The sequence below is a fragment of the Ambystoma mexicanum genome, chromosome 8, assembly GCF_040938575.1.
Source record: "Ambystoma mexicanum isolate Mex_15411 chromosome 8, UKY_AmexF1_1, whole genome shotgun sequence".
Classification (NCBI taxonomy): Eukaryota; Metazoa; Chordata; class Amphibia; order Caudata; family Ambystomatidae; genus Ambystoma; species Ambystoma mexicanum.
In genome coordinates, this window is record NC_090929.1 from 317,223,398 (window position 1) to 317,245,481 (window position 22,084).

A 22,084-nucleotide genomic window follows, 5' to 3' on the forward strand; every position below is an offset into this window, starting at 1 on the left:
TCGGATTGACCCCTCTCACCAATGCAGGAGTGGAAAGAGAAGGTGTAATACGTCTCTTAACTGAGGCGAGGATAGGTATAACCTGGCTAGTGGGGGGTTTTTCTTTGATAATCCTCTCCACAAAATCGGTGCCTGGGGTGACGTCTCCAGTTTCGATTTCGAAATGCGCTGCTGCCTTCTTCAGCAGTGCATTGGAGGTGGGTTGATCATCGACAGGCGAAGGGTTCCTGACTGGTGTAGTTTCAGTAGACCTGATGACTATACTGCTACTGCCTGTGTCAGTCGACCTAGCCGGTGACTGCCAGGGATTTCGGTCGCCCTCGCCTGTGTCTTCATGGAATCCTTCCTCACAAAGGTTAGTTTCCTCGTGAAAACCTTCCTCTTCTTGTTGGTCCTCAACATAGGTGAACGCCTCTTCCTCTTGGAAGAAGGTGTCTTCCTCAGTGGGATTGTAAGAGTTTATGTCCTCCTGTATGGGGTTATAAAACTTCTGGTATTTAGCCCTTCGACTCTCAAGGGGTGCCTCCCTTGGTCTCTTGGGCGCCCTCTCTTCTGGGATGGACATGAACCTATCTAGTTTGTCCATACAGGTCTGGAACCTTTCAAAGGTCCATCGAGGTCGGCCAGGACGGTCTGGGAAAGAAAAGGGGGTTTCTTCCTCCTGTAATTGTCTGGCTCTGTCCCATAACGTCGAAGAAAGAGAGCCTTTGCCTTCTGAGTAGCCTTCTTGCTGGCTAGGGCCTTCCGACGGCGTCGGGAACTGACCTGATCTGTTTTCCGGCGCCTTCGGCGTATCTTTAGCCTTGTGCGCGGTTTTCGGCGTTTCACTCGCCGTACGTCTTTGGCCGTCCTTAGATGCTATGCGCGCGAGGCTTTTGGCGATCATTCTCTCTTCCGAGGGATCGGTCACCGTCGCGATATGGAGCGTCGAGCCTTTGCTCTTCGAGTCATTGGTCGTCGAGTCCTTGTTGGCAACGTGAGCGCTCTTGCGATGCGTGTCGCCGGAAATTTTGGTGTTAGCGCCCTTATTTTTAGAGTGCCCAGTCGCCTGTCGCGGAAGCGGTGGCGGGGAGGGCTGACGACCCTTACGGTCGGTGGAAGACGTCGGTGGGCCCGGCGTCCCCGTTGGCGCTATGGCTGTCTTCGTCTTCAACAAATGTGTGCCTGGGGGTATGTGCTTTGGTGTTTTTCTGTGTGCGTCCTTGTCGCCGGGGTGTTCATCCCCATAAGCTGGGCGTGAGCTGGGCTTGTCGGGGCCGGGGACGGACGACGAGGAGCGTGAACGCTCCTTTGAGAGGTCTACAGCCTCCGTTACGGGGGCCGTGTAGTCACTATCCTCGTCACACTCGGCGGCAGCGGGCGAGGAGTCAGGCATAGACATAGCATAGGCCGCCCACCTTTTGACCCTGCGGTCCTTTAGAGTTTTGGGCTTTAGTAATTTGCAGGCCACACAGCCGTCCTCCTGGTGATCGAGGGGTAAGCAACGGTTGCACCGTTTATGCTTATCCTTCCAGGTATATTTACCCTTGCAAAGCGGGCAAAACCTAAATGGCGTCCTCTCCATAGCTGAGGGTAATAGGTGTGACTACGACCTCGAAAGAGAGGGAGGGGGAAGAGAAAGGCATTCTTAAAGAAAAGAAAGACCACAAAGCCCCACTCTCTCTACTGTGTATGGCCGGCGAGGCCAGGCCACGTGTTCGGCAGCGCCGAAGGATCTCCTCCGCTCGTCCTTCCGTCGAAGATCTTGCTCGGCGGAGAAACGGCTCTGCGTCGAGGGAGGGATCTATCGTTATTGGTATTAATAACAAACGACCAAAGGTCGAAGAAACTATTTGGCAATGTCTCTCGAGGAGCTCCGCATAAAGGCGACCAGTAGCTGGGCGGAAAAAAACAATCTGAGGGACCTCGACGCGTGAGGGATTGTGGGTACAACGCACGTCACTATAGGGATAGTGTTACAGACACGCCTTGTCGACGTCCCCTTTTCGACTACGAAAAACAAAATGCAATACTCCGCAGTGACCCCTGGATGTCGGACCTATGCACAGCATGTGATTCTAAGCAGATTAACAAACATCAGAAATATATATATCTCCCAGAACAGTACACGCAAGCAGGAGAGAGTTTGCGTTGTGTGTGCAAAACATGGATTTGGAGGCTGAGAGATTGGACCGGGAAAAGCTTACATGGCAGTTTGTTGGGGATTAACGAAAGGGGGGGCGAGGTGGAGATTTTGGGAAGCAGGGGTCTCTGCCGCATTCAGAACATCTTGGGGGTCTGCACTAAGTGTGCTGTAGATGCTTGGGGAGGTTGTAGGAGGCAGTGGGGCAAATAGAATCTGCATTATGGGTAGGGTATTACGTGACTGGGTGTAGATTGCACTAGAAAATGAAAGACCATCTTAGAAAATAGCAGCCATCTTTAAATCGAGGCCTGGCGCTGCGCTGCAGCCAGGAGAGCAGGCACAGGCACGGAACATAGATATATGTGCGTCAATGTAGGAGCATGGGCAGCAGTGGGAAAGGCAAAATCCGCGGGGACACAAACCTCTCTGTCTCATACTATTAGCACGTGCAACACAGAAAGAATACGCCCTGCAAGGCCATGAGGGGGCCGAGAGCTCCCTGGCCACAGTTATCCCATGAGAAGGAGGGCACAAGCCTCTGACCTAGCCCAACCCAAACCTTAAGTATTAGTGTTCAGATGCCCCTTTCCCAAGACCTCAGCATTCCAGAGTACAAACCGGCCCAAGATCACTGACCATTAAACTGTTATATTACCCATTTCTCAGAAATAGAACAGCAGAATATCCTGGGCCCGTGTGATTTGTGCTGCGAGGTGCCAGGGAGGAAAAACAACAAATATAAGCCTAGGATGGTAAGACTGGAAAAGCGTCTTTGAGTCTTGAATCGAGCTGGGTGTTTGTAAGATAGTGTGACCTCAAAAGTATCCTCTGAGGCCATGTCTGCGGTACCAGGTGCACATTAGGCGACAGATAGGGCATGCTAGGATTTGTGCTTTTAAATGGCAATTAGAGACTGCGAGCCCGATGACGTGCAAGGAAGAACCCCACGTGGAAGAAGACGGACAAGAGAAGCTGAGACCAATGACCTGGCATCCCATATGGAGCAGGCCGCCTATGAATAGGGTCGCACCAACCAGCTATGTGAATCTGTAACCTATGTAATGTAAGTCAGCTGTGAGGCTGTCCACCTTTATAAACAATCACCCTTGTTGATTTTGTCAGAGCATTCCGTGGCAGCAGAGTCCTTTGCTGGCATGTCTGTCTTTTTTTGTGGAAATAAACCCTGTTCTCCTTGCATGAGGTGTGCAGGGCCTTGTATCCTAGTGGGTTGTATTTTTTGTGGTGTGAGCTTTGAGGGGATTCTCTGCAAACCTCAAAGGAAGCGAACTTGAACTTTTACTTATCCTCAATTAACGGTTCTTTCATAGTCCATTAAATGATTCTAACATTCGTGTTGCACATTTATGCCTTTCAGTTTACTATATTTCTGAGTGTGTCTGTTCCTTTGAACCCGATGTGACTGCATCTACTTTAAATTCCTAATAGTTCCACTGTGTGCAGTATCGGGGAACAATTTAATATAGAGAAAACTATTGACATCCAATTCTAAAATGCAGAAAGCCTATCCAGCTATTTTTTCTCAAACCTTTTTCAATAACCAAATTAGAATTCTCATCTATTCTTCCATCTTATTGCTTCCTAATCTTCAGCTACCCACAAGAGGGACCAATCATTAGACGAAAGTAACTATTCCTCCATCATGGGATCCTCACTGACATTCATAAACACTAAACAGAATAGCAGGCCCATCCCTAACCAAGGAAGAAAGGAGAGATCCGTTAGAGTCAGTATAAACATTGAAGTATGGTTAAGTGTTCATTTCATAAACATTGAATAAAATAGCATGCTCATCCTCCACTTCTGGGGGAGCAAAAGTCAGAATCAAGAAGTAAAGAAGGAAAAAAAAATGAATATGAAAAATACTTTTAAACATATTTCTAAAACATACAGGACACAATTTGACATCCCCTTAGCATCTGAACCAAGAGCGTAACAAGCCACAAAGTTATGGACCAACCGTTACATAGCAGGATTACAAATTATAGAAAATAATTATGTTTCTTAGGATGGCTATAGTAGTACACCTTTTCCCCTTGTAGAACGACCCGTATATAGTGTCCAGGAAGATGCCTCTTAACCTTCTACTACAGTAATCCAGGATACTTTCCATCGGCCTAGGAATTACATACATTACTCCATAAAATAGTTGTTTGGATTGATTAATATTCTTACTATGTTCTACTTAAGATCTAGGAAGCCTTCTTCACATCTAGCATATGAAGTGATCTTTTCACAGGTGATGGTAGTTTTGGAAAGAACAAAAAGGTAAAGAAGTATTTTGGTTAATGTGGAAATCTGAACCCCCCACTTTGGAAGGGAGTTCTGAGGGGCATCCTATTATTATTGAACACCATAACATGTGACTTGATACAGAAAGCCTACAGATATCAAGAAGCTTCTGGATAAAGTAATGGATTCTAAAAAGATGACCTTGGGGGAGGCATTAGTTCAGCCACACTAATGATTGACCCCCATTTTAAAGTCCTGAACAAATAGCATCATGCACTTAAAGAGAGCCAATTAGCTAATATCAATACTCTTAAAGCACAAAGGTTTTATTTTTTCCCAGATGTGATGATGCTTTAAGATGAGGTTGACTCTGGTACTTCCCTGCCGGGCCCTTACCTTAACGTCGACATCCTTGCTTTCTTTGTTTGCTGCATGCATGTTGAAGTGCACAATCTCTGGACTAAGGCCAGTCTCTATCTGAGCATACATTTGGTAGCAAGTCTCCATGAGAGCAGTGGCCAGCGTCATATGATCAGTTGTCAACCCATTGTGTGAACCGAGGGCCAGCGTCCCAGGAAGAAAACACACCAGGTGATCCTGCACAACAAACCACACTTTAAAAATTAAAAACAAGTTGCAACAGAAATTGGACATCAGATTAAAAACAAATGAATAAAAGAAAATGCTACCCATCTGCTCAATCTGCACAGTCGTTTTGGTATTCCTTAAACTCACATTGTGGGGGCATAGTGCCACTTAAAGCATGTTACTGAAAACTTGCAATAGATACTTACAGTGGGACAAAAGAAGAATAACGACTGCTGTATTGTGGCCTTCTAGACAACGACAAGTACTCCGAAAACCTGGAAATGCATGTAAACCCAAACGTGAAGCGTAATGGGCGTCAAAATAGCAACAACACTTTCATTGTTGGGTTTTCCAAACAGGAGGAAAATAAACTGATTACTAACAGGTTTTCTCAACATTCTTTCCACCATTTAACAGGGTGCGAGCCCCTTCAACTCTCTGCCAGAATCGGAGGGTGATCTTGCACAGTATTCTGGGTGCAGATATTCTACTCGGGAATATTTGCATGCCGACATTCCCATGTCAATTCACACAAAAAAAGCCTCACAGAAGAGTTACTTACCTTTAACGTAGCCCTCCAAGGCCTACCAAGAAAAATGCTAGAGGTGCAAATAGAATATTCTGGAAAATCACCCTTCTCCCCAAGCATTATATGGTCTGAGACTAGCAGTCAACGAACTGTGAGGACCTACGGCGGGTGACAAATACAGGAGGAAAAGCATAACCAGGATTTGAGATTTCATGTTGGCCAGAACCTTTGAATTTTTATGTCTATAGACTAGGATTATCCTGGGGGCTAACATGACTTCTCAGGAGTAGGATATGGACTTTTGTCAGTCCCTCTTTGGAATGTTTGTGTTTTAGTATAGAGTCCCTGGAACAGGATAGGGGTTTGATAAATTTAGGGAAAAGACCTTCTGCATCCACAACTGGATTACCACACTTTGCATTTGCCCATTCGCAGCACCTTTTACACAGAAACTTCCCTTTTGTTTATAGATTCCTCCACTACTCCCTGATCGACCCTTCTCTGGAAAAGATTACAATACACTTGTTCATCACCCAAAGGAGAATTCTGTCTCTTGTCCTCCTTTCTCAATGCCCTCACCCTAACATCCTAGCACATCTGTATAAATGTCACCTTTCAGCACTTTTCCGTCTTTTCATATTTTTTCCTTTTTTCGAGAGGATCCATTAACACATTTCAATCTTGCTGAGAATGCGATTAAGCAGGGCATGTAGAAGGTTAAAACATTTCTATGAGCCGAATAATTTGAAGCTGATTGAATAAAACCACCTATCACTCACCAAGGTCCAACCAGTAACCAATACTTGGTGTTTACTCCCCCTAAAAGAGTAACCAGGGTGTAACCGCACCCAACATCCCACCTCTGCTCCACAGAAAGGAATGAACCATATGATAATGTAGTTTAATACTTTTCCCTCAAGATCAAAGACATCTCAGATGAAGACCTTGAATAGCGTCATTACCAAATTCTCACCAAAGTCTGTACAAATTGACACAATGCAAATGTCCCCCCTCTCATCTCCAACACTGGGTCCCAAAGTTCCTAGCTATTCCTTTCCCCCAAAATCACCTTCTGTGGGACTCCTAATGTCAGGTGTCCAACTTCAGCATGGATTGCTCGCCTAATCTGTTCCTTACTGAGACAAGGCTCAATGATGCATCAGCAAACGCCATCCTGCTACTCGACAACTACAGAATCATTTTAGAAAACAGGTATGTCCCTTTATTTTTTTGGTTTCGGAGAGTCTGTGGCAGACCTGTGATAAATATTATCAATATACAACAAACACCACACACTATCCCTACTCCTCTCTTTACTGGTTTCAAATTAACATATTGTGAATGAATTAGCAGTCAAACCCTCTAATCACTGCACATGGAACTCCAACTTTTTTATGAAAATAAAAGGAATATACATTTTATTTTCGGGATTCACGCATGTCACCTTTATCAACAAAAATGACTTACAATACATAAATTAAGTTAAAGTGTAAAGGTGTGCACTGGGGTTAGTTAAAGTGCCTTATGTGAAAAATACAGTACATATTAGATTTTTTTGATGCTTGTTTATCTATGCTCACATAGGGAATGTAATAGTTTATTTATTTACTTATATAGCGCACCTAACCCAGAAGTATATGGACGCTTATGTTTAAGAGATTGGTTACAGTGCTTATGGTTACAGGACAGAAAGCGCAGGAAGTGATTACATCATAGAGAATAGTACAGAAGGTAATTACATCACCGGCAATAGTGCAAAAGGAGTTCAGGTGGGCACATTCTTGCAGCCTAACCCCATATTGCAGGGTGGCTGCAACACAAAGATGCAGTAAAGTCAATCAGATGGGCACATTCCTGGAGCCTAACCCCAAACGAATCTGTTCACCTAACCTGTCTATGCTCAAACGGCCTGTATACATACTTCAACCCAATGTTCCTCTGTAACCATGGAACATGCACACCCTGTCTATAATCCTGGTATTGTTGACCAAATGATGTATTAAACTGCAATCTGTAAGCCTTCTGTAACAAGCGCCACGATGCCCCAGGGCCGCTGTGCGCTATATACATTTAAATAAATAAATGAATGAATAAATAAATAAATATATCAGGACAGCTGCAACACAGAGATGCAGTAAAGTCAATCAGATGGGCACATTCAAGGAGCCTAACCCCATATTGCAGGGCGGCTGCGACACAAAGATGCAGTACAGTCAATCAGAGGGGCAGCGTACAGGCACATTCTTCCAATAAGTGGGGGGAGTTACTTCAGGAATGCATCTAAGATGGAATAGGGGTAATATAACATACTGGAAAGCCTTTCTACTTGATGCGTAGAGCTACAATAAGCATATATACAGAATAAGAAGGGCGATACTGTACGAAACCTGTATGTCTTCTACCAGTTACAATGAACTGCACAGGCTTGTAAGCCAAGGACATGGGTAAGGGTGATAGTAGGCAGTGCCTTCTGAAATAGATGTGCGGTCACAGACAATCGCTCATGGGTAAAATAGTATTGCAGCCTCAAAACAGGTGAACTATTGTTACTTAAGTAAATCATTAATCACATTAGTTATCCGATATTGCGCAAGAGGGCGCAGATCACAGTGTCCAGCATGGATGGAGTACAGATATGAATGCGTTTAGATTTGGTTGTTCGCACAGCAGCGAAAGGAAGTTAGTGGCAGATAACGGTACACTTTGCAGGTGGTGTGAAGGATTGTACAGTGAGGATGTTGCTCGGCCGCAGTTTGATCGCCGGCAGGTGGGAACGCTCGGTAAGGAGATTGGGGCCAGAGGACGAAAGCAAACTTTGTAGATGCGTGGCTGAAGTGGCGAACAGTGCCAGGCATGAAAAGAGGGGCTGGGGAGAAGGGCCGTTAGAGGCGCTGACGTATTAAAGATGGACCCCATTGGTGGATCATTGAGGGAAGGTTTTGGTCGCAGGAGAAGTAGAGGTGATTACAATCTTACCTTCTGCGGCTGGTAGTCAGTGGAGCAGTAAAGCGTCGGGTAGCTAGACAAACGCGTAATATTGAGAACCCACACAGGCCAAGACAGGGGTAAAACAAGAGCCTTAGTGAGAGCCTTTGTGTAAGGTCGGCTCTGCCTTTCAGCTCTGGGCCGAGGATGCTATCTGAGGGAAGAAGGCCAATCAGGGTGCTCGGTGGTGGTGGGTGGCAGCGGGGCAGTGAAGCCCAAGTCGTTTGTTGCAGTTAAACAGTAGGCCATGTTTAACAATTCATGATCGCAGTCCGATGAATGCAGGCATGATTCTTATGCTTCAGGAGGTTCGCTGTTCTCGCTCTTACGCAGGTCTCGCTGAAAATAAAAGTTCTTGATATCGTTGACAAACATTCCATGCCAGCCAACATCAATGGAAACAAGACTCGCATATATCTTTACACCCAAGTGATCCTGGAAAGACGTATAATAAATACCCAGTGGTGATTGAATCACACAATGGCATCATGCTATCATGCAATTAAAGTAGGAAATTAAGGTCAATATGTATTAAACCCCTAACCACGGAATAAGATCAAAAAGATGGGGTAATTCACTGACTCGTGCCATATTAGAGGTACAGAAGAGTCACAAATGGTCGACAATCCAGTATGAGACCAATGTAGAAAATATATACACATAAATAACTGCGTGTTCATGTAAATGACATAGAATTCAAATCTAGTGAAGAAAGCACTCATGGCAGTCCACTATAAAAAAAATCAGCCTAGAAGACTGTTTTTATACAACTCCAACATGGCAGCTGATGCCGGTACATCATGATTTGCTGCGCATGTGTGGTTTACTTAAGCCAGCATTGGGTTGTGCGCACTATTAGGAAGTAGATGCAAGGACGCTGTGTCCGAATCAGAGCTAGAGGAACCCGCTAGCAAACATCGATATGTAACGGGTAAGCCGTGTTTCATTAATACAGGGGCAAGAAAGTGTGTGGGACGAGTAGGGTGGCCGTTTCTATGATAGACTACCTCTATGCCACGCATACGTAAAAGCACATTGTAAATAGCATCTAGTAAACATAAGAAGTCTTGCAGCAAGTAAAGAGCCTGCTGGAGGATTAGAACCACTATTAACTATAAGACTGGAAGACTCTTTAGACAATATGGGTTTTACACAGCATATCCTGCTACCCACCCATGAAAAAGAAAATAGCCAAGACTGGATAACATCACATAATACCAATGTATGTATATCACATTGCCCTTGGTCGGACCACTTCTTTATACACTGTACCATAAACAAAGAAAAACCCATCAAATTAAAATTACATAAAAAGTCCTCCATATTGGCTAGAAACTTAAAAAAGCTAACAGCCAAATCACTAGAACCCTGGCTAACCTATCGGGAAAATGTTCAAAGCTCAATATCACAGATCAGATTACAACTACCTATAAGCAGATAATGCAAGAGGCCACTAACTCACTTGCCCCTCTGAAATACAAACAAGTTGTAAAAAGAAAAAATAACCTGTGGTTCTCGGCTGAACTACAAAAGCTAAAAGCTATTAAACAAAAACCTTTCAATACATGGAAACTAACACAAAATGTATCTGATAAAGAAGGTTTTCGAATTGCTACCAAAGAGTTTAGACAAGCTGTGATTGAAGCAAAAAAGAAGGTTTATAATGATAGGATCATCAAGGCACAGTCAAGTTTTAAAGAACTTTTTAAAGTACTAAAAGAGTTGGAAAAGCTGTGAAAAATGAACACAGACACTATTGAAAAGAATGCTGCATGGTGTAACACGATTCAAACAGTGCATATGGGAAAAAATAGATCAATATTCTGTCTTATTGTAAGTAAAAAAAACACCCATCACCAAATAGATAACACACTGATAAATGTGGTCAGCCAACAACCTGAGAGTCTTGAACTCGGGTTTAATTTTAAACCCCATCACAGAAACTGAACTGACGGAAATTATCTCCAATCTGAAACCTACCAACTGTAAGGGTGACTCATGCCATGGTAATTAAGGAATGCACTCCACAGTTGATAGGCGTCCTCTGCAGATTTGTAAACACCTCATTTAAAGAGAACCATGTTCATGAGGACCTAAACAATTCGTAGATCACCCCAATGATCAAAAAGCCTGGTCTTTGTCCACAGACAGACTTAAATTATCGCCCAATTACAAACACACCGTTTCTGTTAACCATCTTAGACCGTGTGGCTATTTACATCTATCTATGTTTCAAAAGGAGAATGATATTCTGAATAAATGGCAATCAAGTTTTAGACAGGGAAATAGTACAGAGTCAGCCTTATTAGATTTAAAATCTCGACTACTACAGCACATGGATAAAGGACAGGTGGTGACACTGATGTTACTGGCTCCATCTGCCGTCTTTGATCTGGTAGACCATGGGAAATTGGTCACCAGATTGAGGGAGGTAGCGAGAATTTCAGATAACGCAGCTGGAGAGTATGGAGTGGGGATGGAGAGGCTACTCCCATAATTCTTAATTGTGGGGTGCCACATGGTGCGTACCTTTCGCCATCATTATATAACATATTCACAGTGCCTTTTTTTCAATCTGCTAGAAAAAAAAGAACATTTCACCAACTTGGCTGATGACACTCAATGTGTAATTGCCATGTCAGGCCAATACAACGAAGATGATAAAAGGTTAAATGAGACCTATGATATCATCCAATGGTGGATGATGGAAAATGGCCTAGCACTAAATAAAGAGAAAACCGAGCTGATGGTAATGGGCACAAGCAACAAAATTAACAAATTTGAAGAGGATTACAAACAATTTAAAATCGCAGGGTGGATCATAGAAAAAAAGTAAAGACCTTGGGGTCTTGGACTGGAAATTAAATATGAAGGCACATGTAGGTAGTTTGATGTCCTCCACAGCCTATCATGTTAAACTGTTGGCCCAACTTAGACCCTTTATTTCCCAAAACTAACTGCAAGACTATTGCTAGGGCCATTGTGGGGCCTAAGATCAATTATTGTAGTAATCTACTGGTGGGAGCAGCAAAGTCTGATATCTCTCGACTACAGACACTGCCTCCAAAACACCATGGTTAGAACCATTGTGGGCCTAAAGAAGACTGACCATGTCTCAGAGGCCAGACAGGGTCTGCACTGTCTTCCTGTTGCTGCCAGGATCCACTTTCGGCTGCTGACAATCACCCATAAATGTTTTAGGGGCTCTGGCCCACGTTATTTAACAGAAGCATTGGTAAAAAAATGTAACATTAGAACATTGAGGTCGAATAATTCTAATCCACTACAAATTCCCAAATGCAATCTTACCCAAGTTATAAAAAGTGGGTTTTTCATGGCAGCTCCTAAGGCATGGAATGATATCCCACCTGAAATTCGAGAAATCAACTCTATAGCATTATTTAGAAAGGCAAACAAGACACAGATATTCAAATAAAATAGTCTTTAGATTGCCGATTCTCTGTTATCCCACTTATGATCTCCATGACAATTTGCCGTGCCCTCACGCCTCCAGGTTTTATGGTTGCGCTATACAAATGAAATAAAGTAAAGTAAAGATGCTTATGGGGCCTCGCAATATCCAAGAAATGCGAATAAATTAGATAAGAAAGCAAAGCTTCCTATCATGCCCTGCATACCATTCACATTCATGGAAGGTGGCATAACGGATTTCCCAACTAGACAGACTTGCATGGTTTCGGGAATAATATGAATCTAGGTCATTTTGGCAGCCTTCTTTTATATGAATAAACCAGAAGTGAGGGTGAACATTGTTGACAGACATTTACCCTTTGTCTTGTAGGTGAACCTGACAAATTGGTGGCTGAAGATGGAAGACGCCCAAGTATATGAATGACAGTATTATAAAAAGGTCAGTAGTTAGAAACTAAAAGGTAGACTACTAAGGTTTAGGACCCCCGAAACAATGTGAATTGTGAATAAATTGTGTCCCACATAACAGACTGCATCATGAAAACTAATTACACAGTTTCAACGAAAAGAACTGTGCTCCCCTGAGATAAAAAGGTCTGTGGTGAACTTGTGAACACGAACACAGGCACCTGAAAGATGCCGTAGTTGGTTCTCTTTCTAATTTTAATCTTTGTATGTTTTTTATAGAATGAATAAAATCACTTTGGGGTAACAGGGAATCGCATCTGGCAAAACATGATCAGCTCCTGTCCGGATGAAGGTCTAGAAGATAATAATGAAGAGACCGCTGTGAATGGGCAAATATCAGGAAATAGCACCAAAACGCTTTGGTGTCTACATTGCTTTAATTCCATCCTGTTTGCTATACAAATGAAATTACATGGGATATTAGGTAATAACCATCCCGAAGGGAAATTGTAGAGATCCTGAGTGTCTGAGAAAAGTGAAGTGATTAGAAAATCAAACTGTCAGTCGAGAAAATACACCTCACTTAATTTGCTCTGAAAATTGAACAATATCAAAACAACTATTCCATTGCCTATGTGAGCATGTATAAAAAGGCATTAAAAAATTTCATATGCACTGTATTTTGCACTTAGGGCACTTTAACCCCATTGCAGACCTTTGTACTTTATATTAATATATGTATTATAAGTCATTTTTTAGATGAGTTGCTAAAGCTGAGATGCGATTCTCAAAAATAAAATGTATATTTTTATGTTTTCATAAAAATGTTGGAGCAACATGTGCAGTGATTAGAGTGTTGGCTGCTACATTATTCGCAAGATGTTCAATTGAAACAAGTAAAGAGGAGGGCGGTAGTGTGCACTGTTTTGTTGTATTTTGAAAACTACAGAATCATCCAAAAACACATAGAAGGGGGTGATGAGACCTGTGGTCCATCATATTACTAAAATACATCTGCCCAACATCCTCTAGTGAGAGTAACCAAGGCTCCCTTCTTGTTCACCCTCACCAATTGCAGAGTGCAGTGCATGGCTGTTGTCCTGCATGTCTTGGTTAAGGGTAAACCCCTGTACAATCAATAAAAAAGAAAGGACATGCCACGTGAACAAGCAAAGATGGACTGACATGGATAAGAGATTCACAAGTTAGGTGCCTTCTCTGTGCTGTCAGGGAGCCAGGGTGAGTCGATTGGTCACAAGCTAGTTTTGGAAGAGCTTGACAGGAAAATACACAATACAACCCATTCTATCAAATGGTGGATGAAAGATGTCAATCAATTTAAAACTTAAAAAGAACATTTGACAATAACTGGAAATTAACCCTTCAAAAAAATGTTTGGTTGGCAGAGGCAGGAAGAGAGTGTTTGAAATTAAAGTCTGATCAAATGAAGGGAAAAGCTGAAACAATGATTGGAAATATTCTGGATACTGAACCCACGCACATCCAAGGTGTCACAGATCGCTGCAGCCTAGCAAGCCCCATGTCTTCTAATTATAAACTATCCAATGTCAACTTCATAATTGCCTTCGTGAGAGGGCTCACAGGAGGGCTGTTTAAACAGATTTACTGTCATGAACATGTCAATTCTTGTGAAATACTTTACAAAACATGCTGGGGATGCCAATTGCTTCCGAAATTAACAATAAAGACATATCCGACACTGACTATTTTTCCGCAGAAAGTACCTACAGTCAGACTCGCTAATGAGATCGGCATTTTGTACAGTATTTTCATTGCCTTTGTTCCCAACTTCTGCAGCTGTTCCTCTGAAATAAAGTGGAAGAAGGCACAGAGTAGAAACGAAAGCGTGTGTTATGTCCGCCACAGCAATAAGAGAAGCAAGTGCAACGGCATGCCCCTGAAGATATGGCAGGTCCCTGTTGGAATATACACAGTTTATGGCCCATCTCCCACCTGACAATACAGTAGGCTTTCCAAAAGTTACAAAAGGGTGGTTCAGTATCAAATAAGTTGATGAGGCAAAACATGTGGCAAAGCATTTAGCTAATAGGTATTGCCACATCTTATTTAGGAGGAGGCCATCAAAGCGAATATTGGCTTAACCTAAACTGCATTCTCAAGCTAACATTTTGGACCTGCTATTTCTATATCTGTATTCGCCATCGTGCCTAGAAACACTCATGCCACACCTAGAAATACTTGTGTACAGGCGTGTTATAAATGCTATATCATATCATCATTCATGTGGATGAAATTTTAAGGAAATACCCTTAGGTGGGTAGGCATTATCCACAAAATGAAGGCTGGAAAATAATCCCTATGCGAATCCTCCAAAGAATATGTACAGCAGCATATTTCAGGCATGGTTCAAGGGGCTTGCAAATTCAGCAATGCCATTGAACCCAGAAAACACGAATCAAGAAGAAAAAATATCTGCCCAACCTAAGGAGGTAAACAACTGTCTGCACGACAGGAAAAAAACCCTGCCTGCACAAAAGACAACTGGGCTGTCCATATTGGAAAACCCAATGATTACATTCAAGTGGCAAACATTCAGCCGCACTAAACATTTAGATGGGCCAGTCCATGACTAGGACCAAAACACACAATGTACTGTCCTGATTTCAACAGGTCAGAGAGATCTACTCACTGTATGTTCTAGAACAAAAGAAAGGAGCAGCTCAGTCATGGCCCATTCTGGACTAGGAAAAGTGTAAACAAATGGATTAAAAGGATAAAATCAGGATATCGCCATTGCAACCAATCAACCCTCAACTGATAAAAGGGGACTGGATGTGCACAATACATCTTTGTGACAATAACATACAAATCCCTATCACTTAGTTACACTGCAAATGCCTGAGAATCATGGTTAAAGGAAATATTCAAGAGCAGAGGATCCTTCCGTTTGGCCTGAAGCCAACTCCATGATTCATTAACAAATGTATGACAGTGGTCGCAGCATTCCTTAGAGGGGCCAATAATTTCTTTTTCACCCATACCAGGAGGACAAGCTCACCAATGCAAGCCCATTTCTGAAAGCTCACCAAGATGTTCAGATGACATTGGAGGTCCTTCAACACCATGGTCTGCAAGTGAAAACTGCCCAGTTGACATGCAACAACATACAGGAAATTCACTACCGGAGGCTGTCTTCAACACAATCCTAAAAAAGTGGATGCTTGGAAAAGAGACTGTTCTTCTAAAAGTGCTCTCTGCTATTGACCAAGCTCCATTCAAAGGGTAGGCAGTTCACATCATTCCTAGACTTGATGGACTCTTGCATTTTCATTCTTCCCCATGCAAAGGCCAAGACAGTAGTTCATTGAGGATCAAAGGTCTCATAAAACAGCATCCTGGAAAGAGGAGCAGAAATTGTAGGAGAAAATGTAGAAGCTGTTGTGCTTGTAATGCAAGGAGAACATGCTGAAGTACTGCTTTACCGTGGTATCTGCCCATTGTGCCACAGCATACGGACCGCATTGGTCAGAGAGAGAACTTATTGCATTTTACTAAGGGAGGTTGTGAGGGTTGAGGGCAAGAGTGGTAATAGGGAGGCAAAACAGTGGGCATGGAGTGCTACCCCCCATAGAGAAAATGCTGCAATAAAATGGAATAAGCTGGCCCATGCAGTCAAATGTATCAGATACCTTTTCCACAAAGAGGTTCGTCATCATTCCAGCAGGCATATGTTCAACCTTCAATTTCACATTTAGGGCTTGTGGAAACAGCACCAATTACAATGCATTCTGTGTTGCAGCCTAACTAACTCCACCATATTCTTGAATGGGAAAAGTTGAGGCAACGTAAGAGGATACGTTCTTTTTCTATTGTTTATAGTACGAACCTCGCTCCAGTGCAGTGGAGCGCTTAACATGTGGAAGCCAGCATCGTGCATGGTGATTTTGGACAGTAGTGCAGTACCGTTGGTGGAAGGGCAAACAAAGATCTAGTCGTACAGGAGGGGTTGATGGAAGAGTCATGTTTTTAGTGTCCTGTGTAACTGATACTGAACCTGGTTTGTTATAAATCTACAGGTTATATTTGCAGTATTGCAGCAAGTTGCATTCTGATTTTATATTGAAAAGTGATTCTAGAGGTCTCTGATTTTGTAGGCTTTACTTAAGAGGTGCATTTTCCAGACGGTATACTTGAAATTAGAATCCACATTTTTTTTTAATCTGCAGGTTTTTTTGCTAAAAGTTTCTTTTTGACTGCATTTTTGAAAATGCAATATAGATGTTTCTGAACCTGTAGGCTTTACTTAAAAGTTGCTTGCTGTCTGCATTTTTGAAAATCGAATCCTTTGCTCTAAATCCTCGGGCTGTGCCAAAATGCTAAGCTTCTTATAGTTAGTTGTGAATATCAAATCGGAGTACCATTCTAAAATACTGCTGTGTCTACTTTTATGCCTTTTTACCTAAACCTCCACTATCATTCTGCATGCTCACTTTACTGGCTATGCCTTCATATTGTGAAACGTCCATTCTCCCCTCTCCTTTTGTAACGTATGCCCTACCCCTGATTACCCTTTGATGTACTTTTCATTTGCTGCATCTGACTCTTCCTCCCCTGACTTGTTGCTAGGCCGCCTGCTGAACTTCTTGTGCAGTAGCCTATGTCAACCCTAAATCTCCCTCCCCCCACTACAGCTCTCTCCATCTCCCTTTCTCAGCTCTCTCTCGAAGCCTGGAAGGAATACATTTAAGAAAGCACATCCTGGTTTCCAACGCAATATTGCCCATTGCTGACACCTATGCCAATGCGTCTTCTAGGCCAATTGATGGTGCAACCAGATGGGACATCCTCTTCGCACACTCCCTCTTCATCTAGGTGCATCATTAATGTGGCCCAATATGGCACTATCATGGCCCATGGCTCTCAATCCAACCACCTCCTTCTTGAGAGGAGTCTTCAGTCTCCCATTAACCTCCTCCAGTCTCCTGCCACTCCACTCGCTGCCACCCCTCTGGCCTCTTCACCCTCACTGACAGGTGTATCCCACCCCTGCATGCTGCCTCAGAAGACCTTTAAAGGTGGCAAACTGCTTCACCTTGCTACCCTCAACTCTCGCTCTGCTGTGAAACATTCTTCTGACATCTGTCACCTCCTTGAAGACTTTGATCTTGACGTCCTCGCTCTCACTGAGATGTTCAATGCCAGCTCTGTCACTGCTTTTGACACTTCTTCCTGAGGGGCCCTTGTCTTCCCTGAATGGGTCCCTGCTTCCATCATATCCACTCAACCCACTCTTCCTTTGAATGTCTTGTTTGCAAGCTTTGAGTCTCGCCTACCCTCTTGCTTGCTCTCACCAACACATACAGGCCCCCTGGGCCGATCTCACTCTTCTTCTCGGAGTGGGCCGAACTCACCTGTTCGCTTCTGGCCTCTAATCTTCTCCTTGTCAGAGACTTCAATATTCATCTGGATTATCCTGATGCAGCCACTTTACTCTTGCAACGTCTCACTCTTTCCCTCACCATTCTTCCTTCTGGCCCAACCCACTCAGATAGGCACACCTTGGATGCGCTCTCACTACAGGGCTGACCATGCTCTACTCTCCTCCCATCTTGAGCTCCTGGGATCCCCGGCTAAGCCTATTCCCGTACTGCCAGTCTCCTTCTCAGTCATTCAACCGACAAAGCGAGTATTCATAGCTGCTTTTGCCGCCTACTTGATTCCCCCACCTCATCCCTGCTATGGACTCTCACACTGACTCAGCCCTTGCTAACCTTCACCTTTTAATCTCCAACACCCTTGAAATCCTTGCCTTGCCATGAGGATTGGCATGAAGCCTTCTTCCAAGTGCAATAGTTGGTAATATTCTGACCTAGCTGCGCTGAACCGCAAGTGCAAAGTCGGAGAACAGCAGTGGTTGGCTTCTAGCATATCCCCTGACAAACTGGCCTGTCACCTGCTTCAAAGGCAATACAGACTCTCCATCAGCTACAAGAAACAGGCCCGTATTCAAGTCTGCATCTCTGGGGCCACAAACAACACGGCTGAACATTTCAAAATTTGTGAGGAACATGCCAATCCTACCGCAGTCTCCACTTCCCAGGCCCTCTGCATGGCTTTGGCCTCCAATTTCACATCCAAAACCTACATCCTGTGTTCTCTCCTCTACCCCCTGCCCACACCTCCCTCCCGCACCCAGGCCTCCCTTGGCCAACCTCGCTCCTTCTCCCATTCCTTCCTCCTCCTCCTCCTCCTCTCCCATATCGCCCAACAAGGTCATCAGGACAGTTTGCTCTAAAAGTCTCCTCCAAATAGGAGCTTCCCTGCTCTGTTAGAACCATCAAGGACAACATTTCCTCTCTTGTTCCCTCCTTGGCTAAGTTCTGTAACCACTCTCTTGCCACTGGCACCTTCCCATTCATTACCCCTCAAGCACTCCCTTGTGCACCACCTATTAAAAAAGTCACCTGCGGACCCTTCCTGCCTGGCTAGCTACTGTCCTATTTATGCTTCCCCCTTCTTGGGCAACCTCTTGGAGAAGTTGGTCATCTACCAACTAATCCACCACACTGAATCGGTTGGTTGTCTCCATGAGCACCATTCTGGCTTCCAAGCAGCCAGAGCCACGGAAACTGCTCGCCTGAACAACCGTGAGGACTTGCTCTCAAACCTGGACTCCAACTCTCCTTCAGTTCTTATACTCCATCTGTCCTCTGCCTTTGACACGGTCAATCACGTCGACCCTCACAAAACGGCGCCGTGATACCCTCGGCATAACAGACCGGGCACTAGATTTGTTGACCTCTTTCCTTTCAAATCGACCCTTCCAAGTTCAATTGGGCCCTTTTCTCTCTCCTCTATCTCACTATCTAATTGTGGCGTCCCTCAGGGTTCTATCAGCTCACCGTGGGTTTTCAATATTTACCTTGCCCACCTGATCTCCACCTTCTCGCCTCATTTCCAGTGTTATGCTGATGACACTCTCCTATAAGTTTCCCTCCTCTTCCTCCTCGCTTTCCTCTCTCATTACCAACTGTCTGTCGGCTATTCAGGCCTGGTGTGCTGCTAATGATCTCTGCCTTAATGCCAGTAAGACTGATCCTTCTTATTGGGACTCCTGCCCGCCTCCTACTCTCGGGCCGCCCTCCCAGGGCCCCCTACCATCACCCTTGTATGAGGCCAAAAACCTGGGTGGCATCTTCGACTCCTCTCCCTCCCCTTCTCTCCTCAAATCTCTGTCTTTGCCAAGAAGGCCCACTTCCAGCATCACCTCCTCAGAGGCATTCTCCCCTTTCTCACCCTCCCCCAGAAACTGAATGTTATCAGAGCTCTGGTTCTCTCCAGACTGGATTACTGCAAACAACTCTTAATCTTCCTCTTTCCTCCCTCTGCCCTCCTCAGCTAATCCAGAATAGGACTGCAATACTTATCCTTAGCCTCAAGTCCAGGGACTGCATCTCTCCAGCCCTAAAATCTCTCCACTGTCTCCCGGTCGTTGCAAGGATCGAATTCAAGACCCTCTGCATCATCCACAAGGCCTTTGACGAGTGGATTAGAGTAGTGATCGTCAAAGCGAGAGAGAGAGAGAGGAACAAGTACCGAAGCAGGGAAAGGCCCCTCATGACTTGAGACCAAGACACAGATGGTGCAAAATCCTGAGTTGCTGGAAGCCAGCAAAGCAAACGCTGGAAATCCAGCACCTGTGAGAGACAGAAAGAAGCGAAGCTGACAGGAGCTGGAGAATTGGTAGTGGTGTAAGCATGGCAGTATCATGGTGGGCAGGTGGCCTTTGCAGCAACGCTGATACTACCGAGGGATGGTTGCAGTCAAGGACTCCCCACTGCGACAGAGAAACTTGGAGAGAGCAAACATAAACCGACAGACGCTGGTAAACACGAGTAGGAAGCGAGATGAAGGGGCAGAGAGAAGCCATGGTCCGTCAGAATCCCAGAGACGTTCCCCAAGAATCAGGAAGGTAACAAGGAACACGGGAGGTCCAAAGAGGATCATTATATGAACCAGGATACTCATCTCAGTAAAAATGGAAAAGGCTTTAAAGTAAACCTGATAAACTTCAACTGTCTTAACAGAAGGGAGAAGGTAATAGCGGTCCTGGAAGAGGAAACAGAGAAGTGGAAAACCATTCAAAGTTGGTAACAGTGATAAGAACTTAGAAAGAAATGACAGATTCTGAACTGTCAATGTAAGAAAGGAACTAAAAAAACTCCCTGAGAAATCAAATAATGAAACGCGGATAACACAATACTGGAAAGAAGGAAAGAACATCTCTTGGCTGAAAGCAGAAAAGTGGGAGATGAGAAAGTATGGTGAACTAAAGGCCACAGAAGTTTTGTGGATAAATATCCTAAAAGAGAAACCAGATCAGAAAAACCTGAAATATAAAGGCCACAAAACCAAAAACGAAACTTTCATCAAATAAAACAAACCCCAAAAACATTGACCTAAGAATCCAAAGAGAGCTAAAGAAATGAAACTCTAGGAAAGAAAGAAAAAGTCACAATCTGATGAGTTGCATTAATACAAAGAGTCAAGAAAGACTATTTAAAGATGGGGTATTAATCTGAAATACCAAGTATAAAACGACATCTGTGGCAAGCGCCCAACAGGTGAAGGGAGTCATTCTCCTGTCCTTGGTTGCTTGCGTTAGTGATAGGGTCAGTTAGTATTAGCTTTTGGACAGTGGACTATCTTTTTTTTTGGACATTCAAAGATGACAGACGAGCACCTTAGTTAATCATAGGCAGGAGATAGTAAGGCCTTCACATTATTATTTAATAAACATACTTGAAGAGCGTCCTCCAAGAGTCTGCATCATCCTTCTGAGTCCCCATAAGCTCCCTAAACTAACATTGGGACTTGCATTAATTGTTCGAACAGAGGCCTGTGATCCTCACCTAAAGTGCAGTTTACCTTTATGGACCTTTCATGATCCGGTGAAATCTCTATGCTGCGTTTTTTCCTATATACTATGAAGTTGTTTGAATTTACTTACCAGCAAGTACTTTGTAGTAATTTCTTTGGCCCAACTTTAATATTAAGAAGACAGTTTAAAGAATATATTGTGTGGATATTCCCTTATTTTGTGTTTAGAAAAAGTGTACCTTTAAAATGACTCTCCCCTTCTGAAGAGTTGCCACGATTTCTCATGCACATTTGCACTTGAAGACTCAGGATAATTGATGAAAATGCCTGCAAGCCAGTTAGGATGAAATACGCGAACTCTTGGCATAAGAAACAAAATCAATAACCGCTGGTCCCTAAGGACCTTAGGTTCGTACGGTGTAGAATACTTAACTTCAAAACTATGAGCCTATGAGCTCCCTTGCAAGATCGAAAACATTGTGGATAACCATTTTACTATTTCAGCTGCAGCATTTTCAACTCTACCTCCTACCTAGTCGACCATCAACACCTGTTTTTCTGCTCCTCAAATCTGACTGACAATTCCACCCGAGGAAGGAAACACTTACTAGCTAGGTGTACTCTTGCCTCAGTGGTCCGACCTTGAAATTTCAGCCAGGAACCATCCAATTACTACAATGGCATGACCTGAATACCCTCTCGGTTTTATTTAGTGTTGGTTTAATTGGTCGACTTAAGCTCTGAATTTGTCATACGCTTCTTTAGAGAGGACCCTGAACGAAGACTGACTAAGAGCATATAGAAAATACCCTCCTTAGGAATGCATCATCTCAGTGATTAAGGATTTTCTGGAGGAGCTACAGAATCCCATGAACCTAAACACAGACTGGGGGTAGCTAATGTGT

At 43.8% G+C, this 22,084-nt stretch overlaps 1 protein-coding gene across 2 annotated transcripts in view; it reads right to left on the minus strand.

Moving 5' to 3' along the window:
• MAN1B1 (mannosidase alpha class 1B member 1) overlaps positions 1 to 22,084 on the minus strand; it is a 727,728-nt gene that overhangs the window by 141,760 nt on the left and 563,884 nt on the right. For both annotated transcript variants that reach the window (XM_069609733.1, XM_069609734.1), the window contains one exon: positions 4,772 to 4,972. In XM_069609733.1, the coding sequence (XP_069465834.1) occupies positions 4,772 to 4,972 (201 nt within the window). The remainder of the gene's footprint in view (positions 1 to 4,771; positions 4,973 to 22,084) is intronic.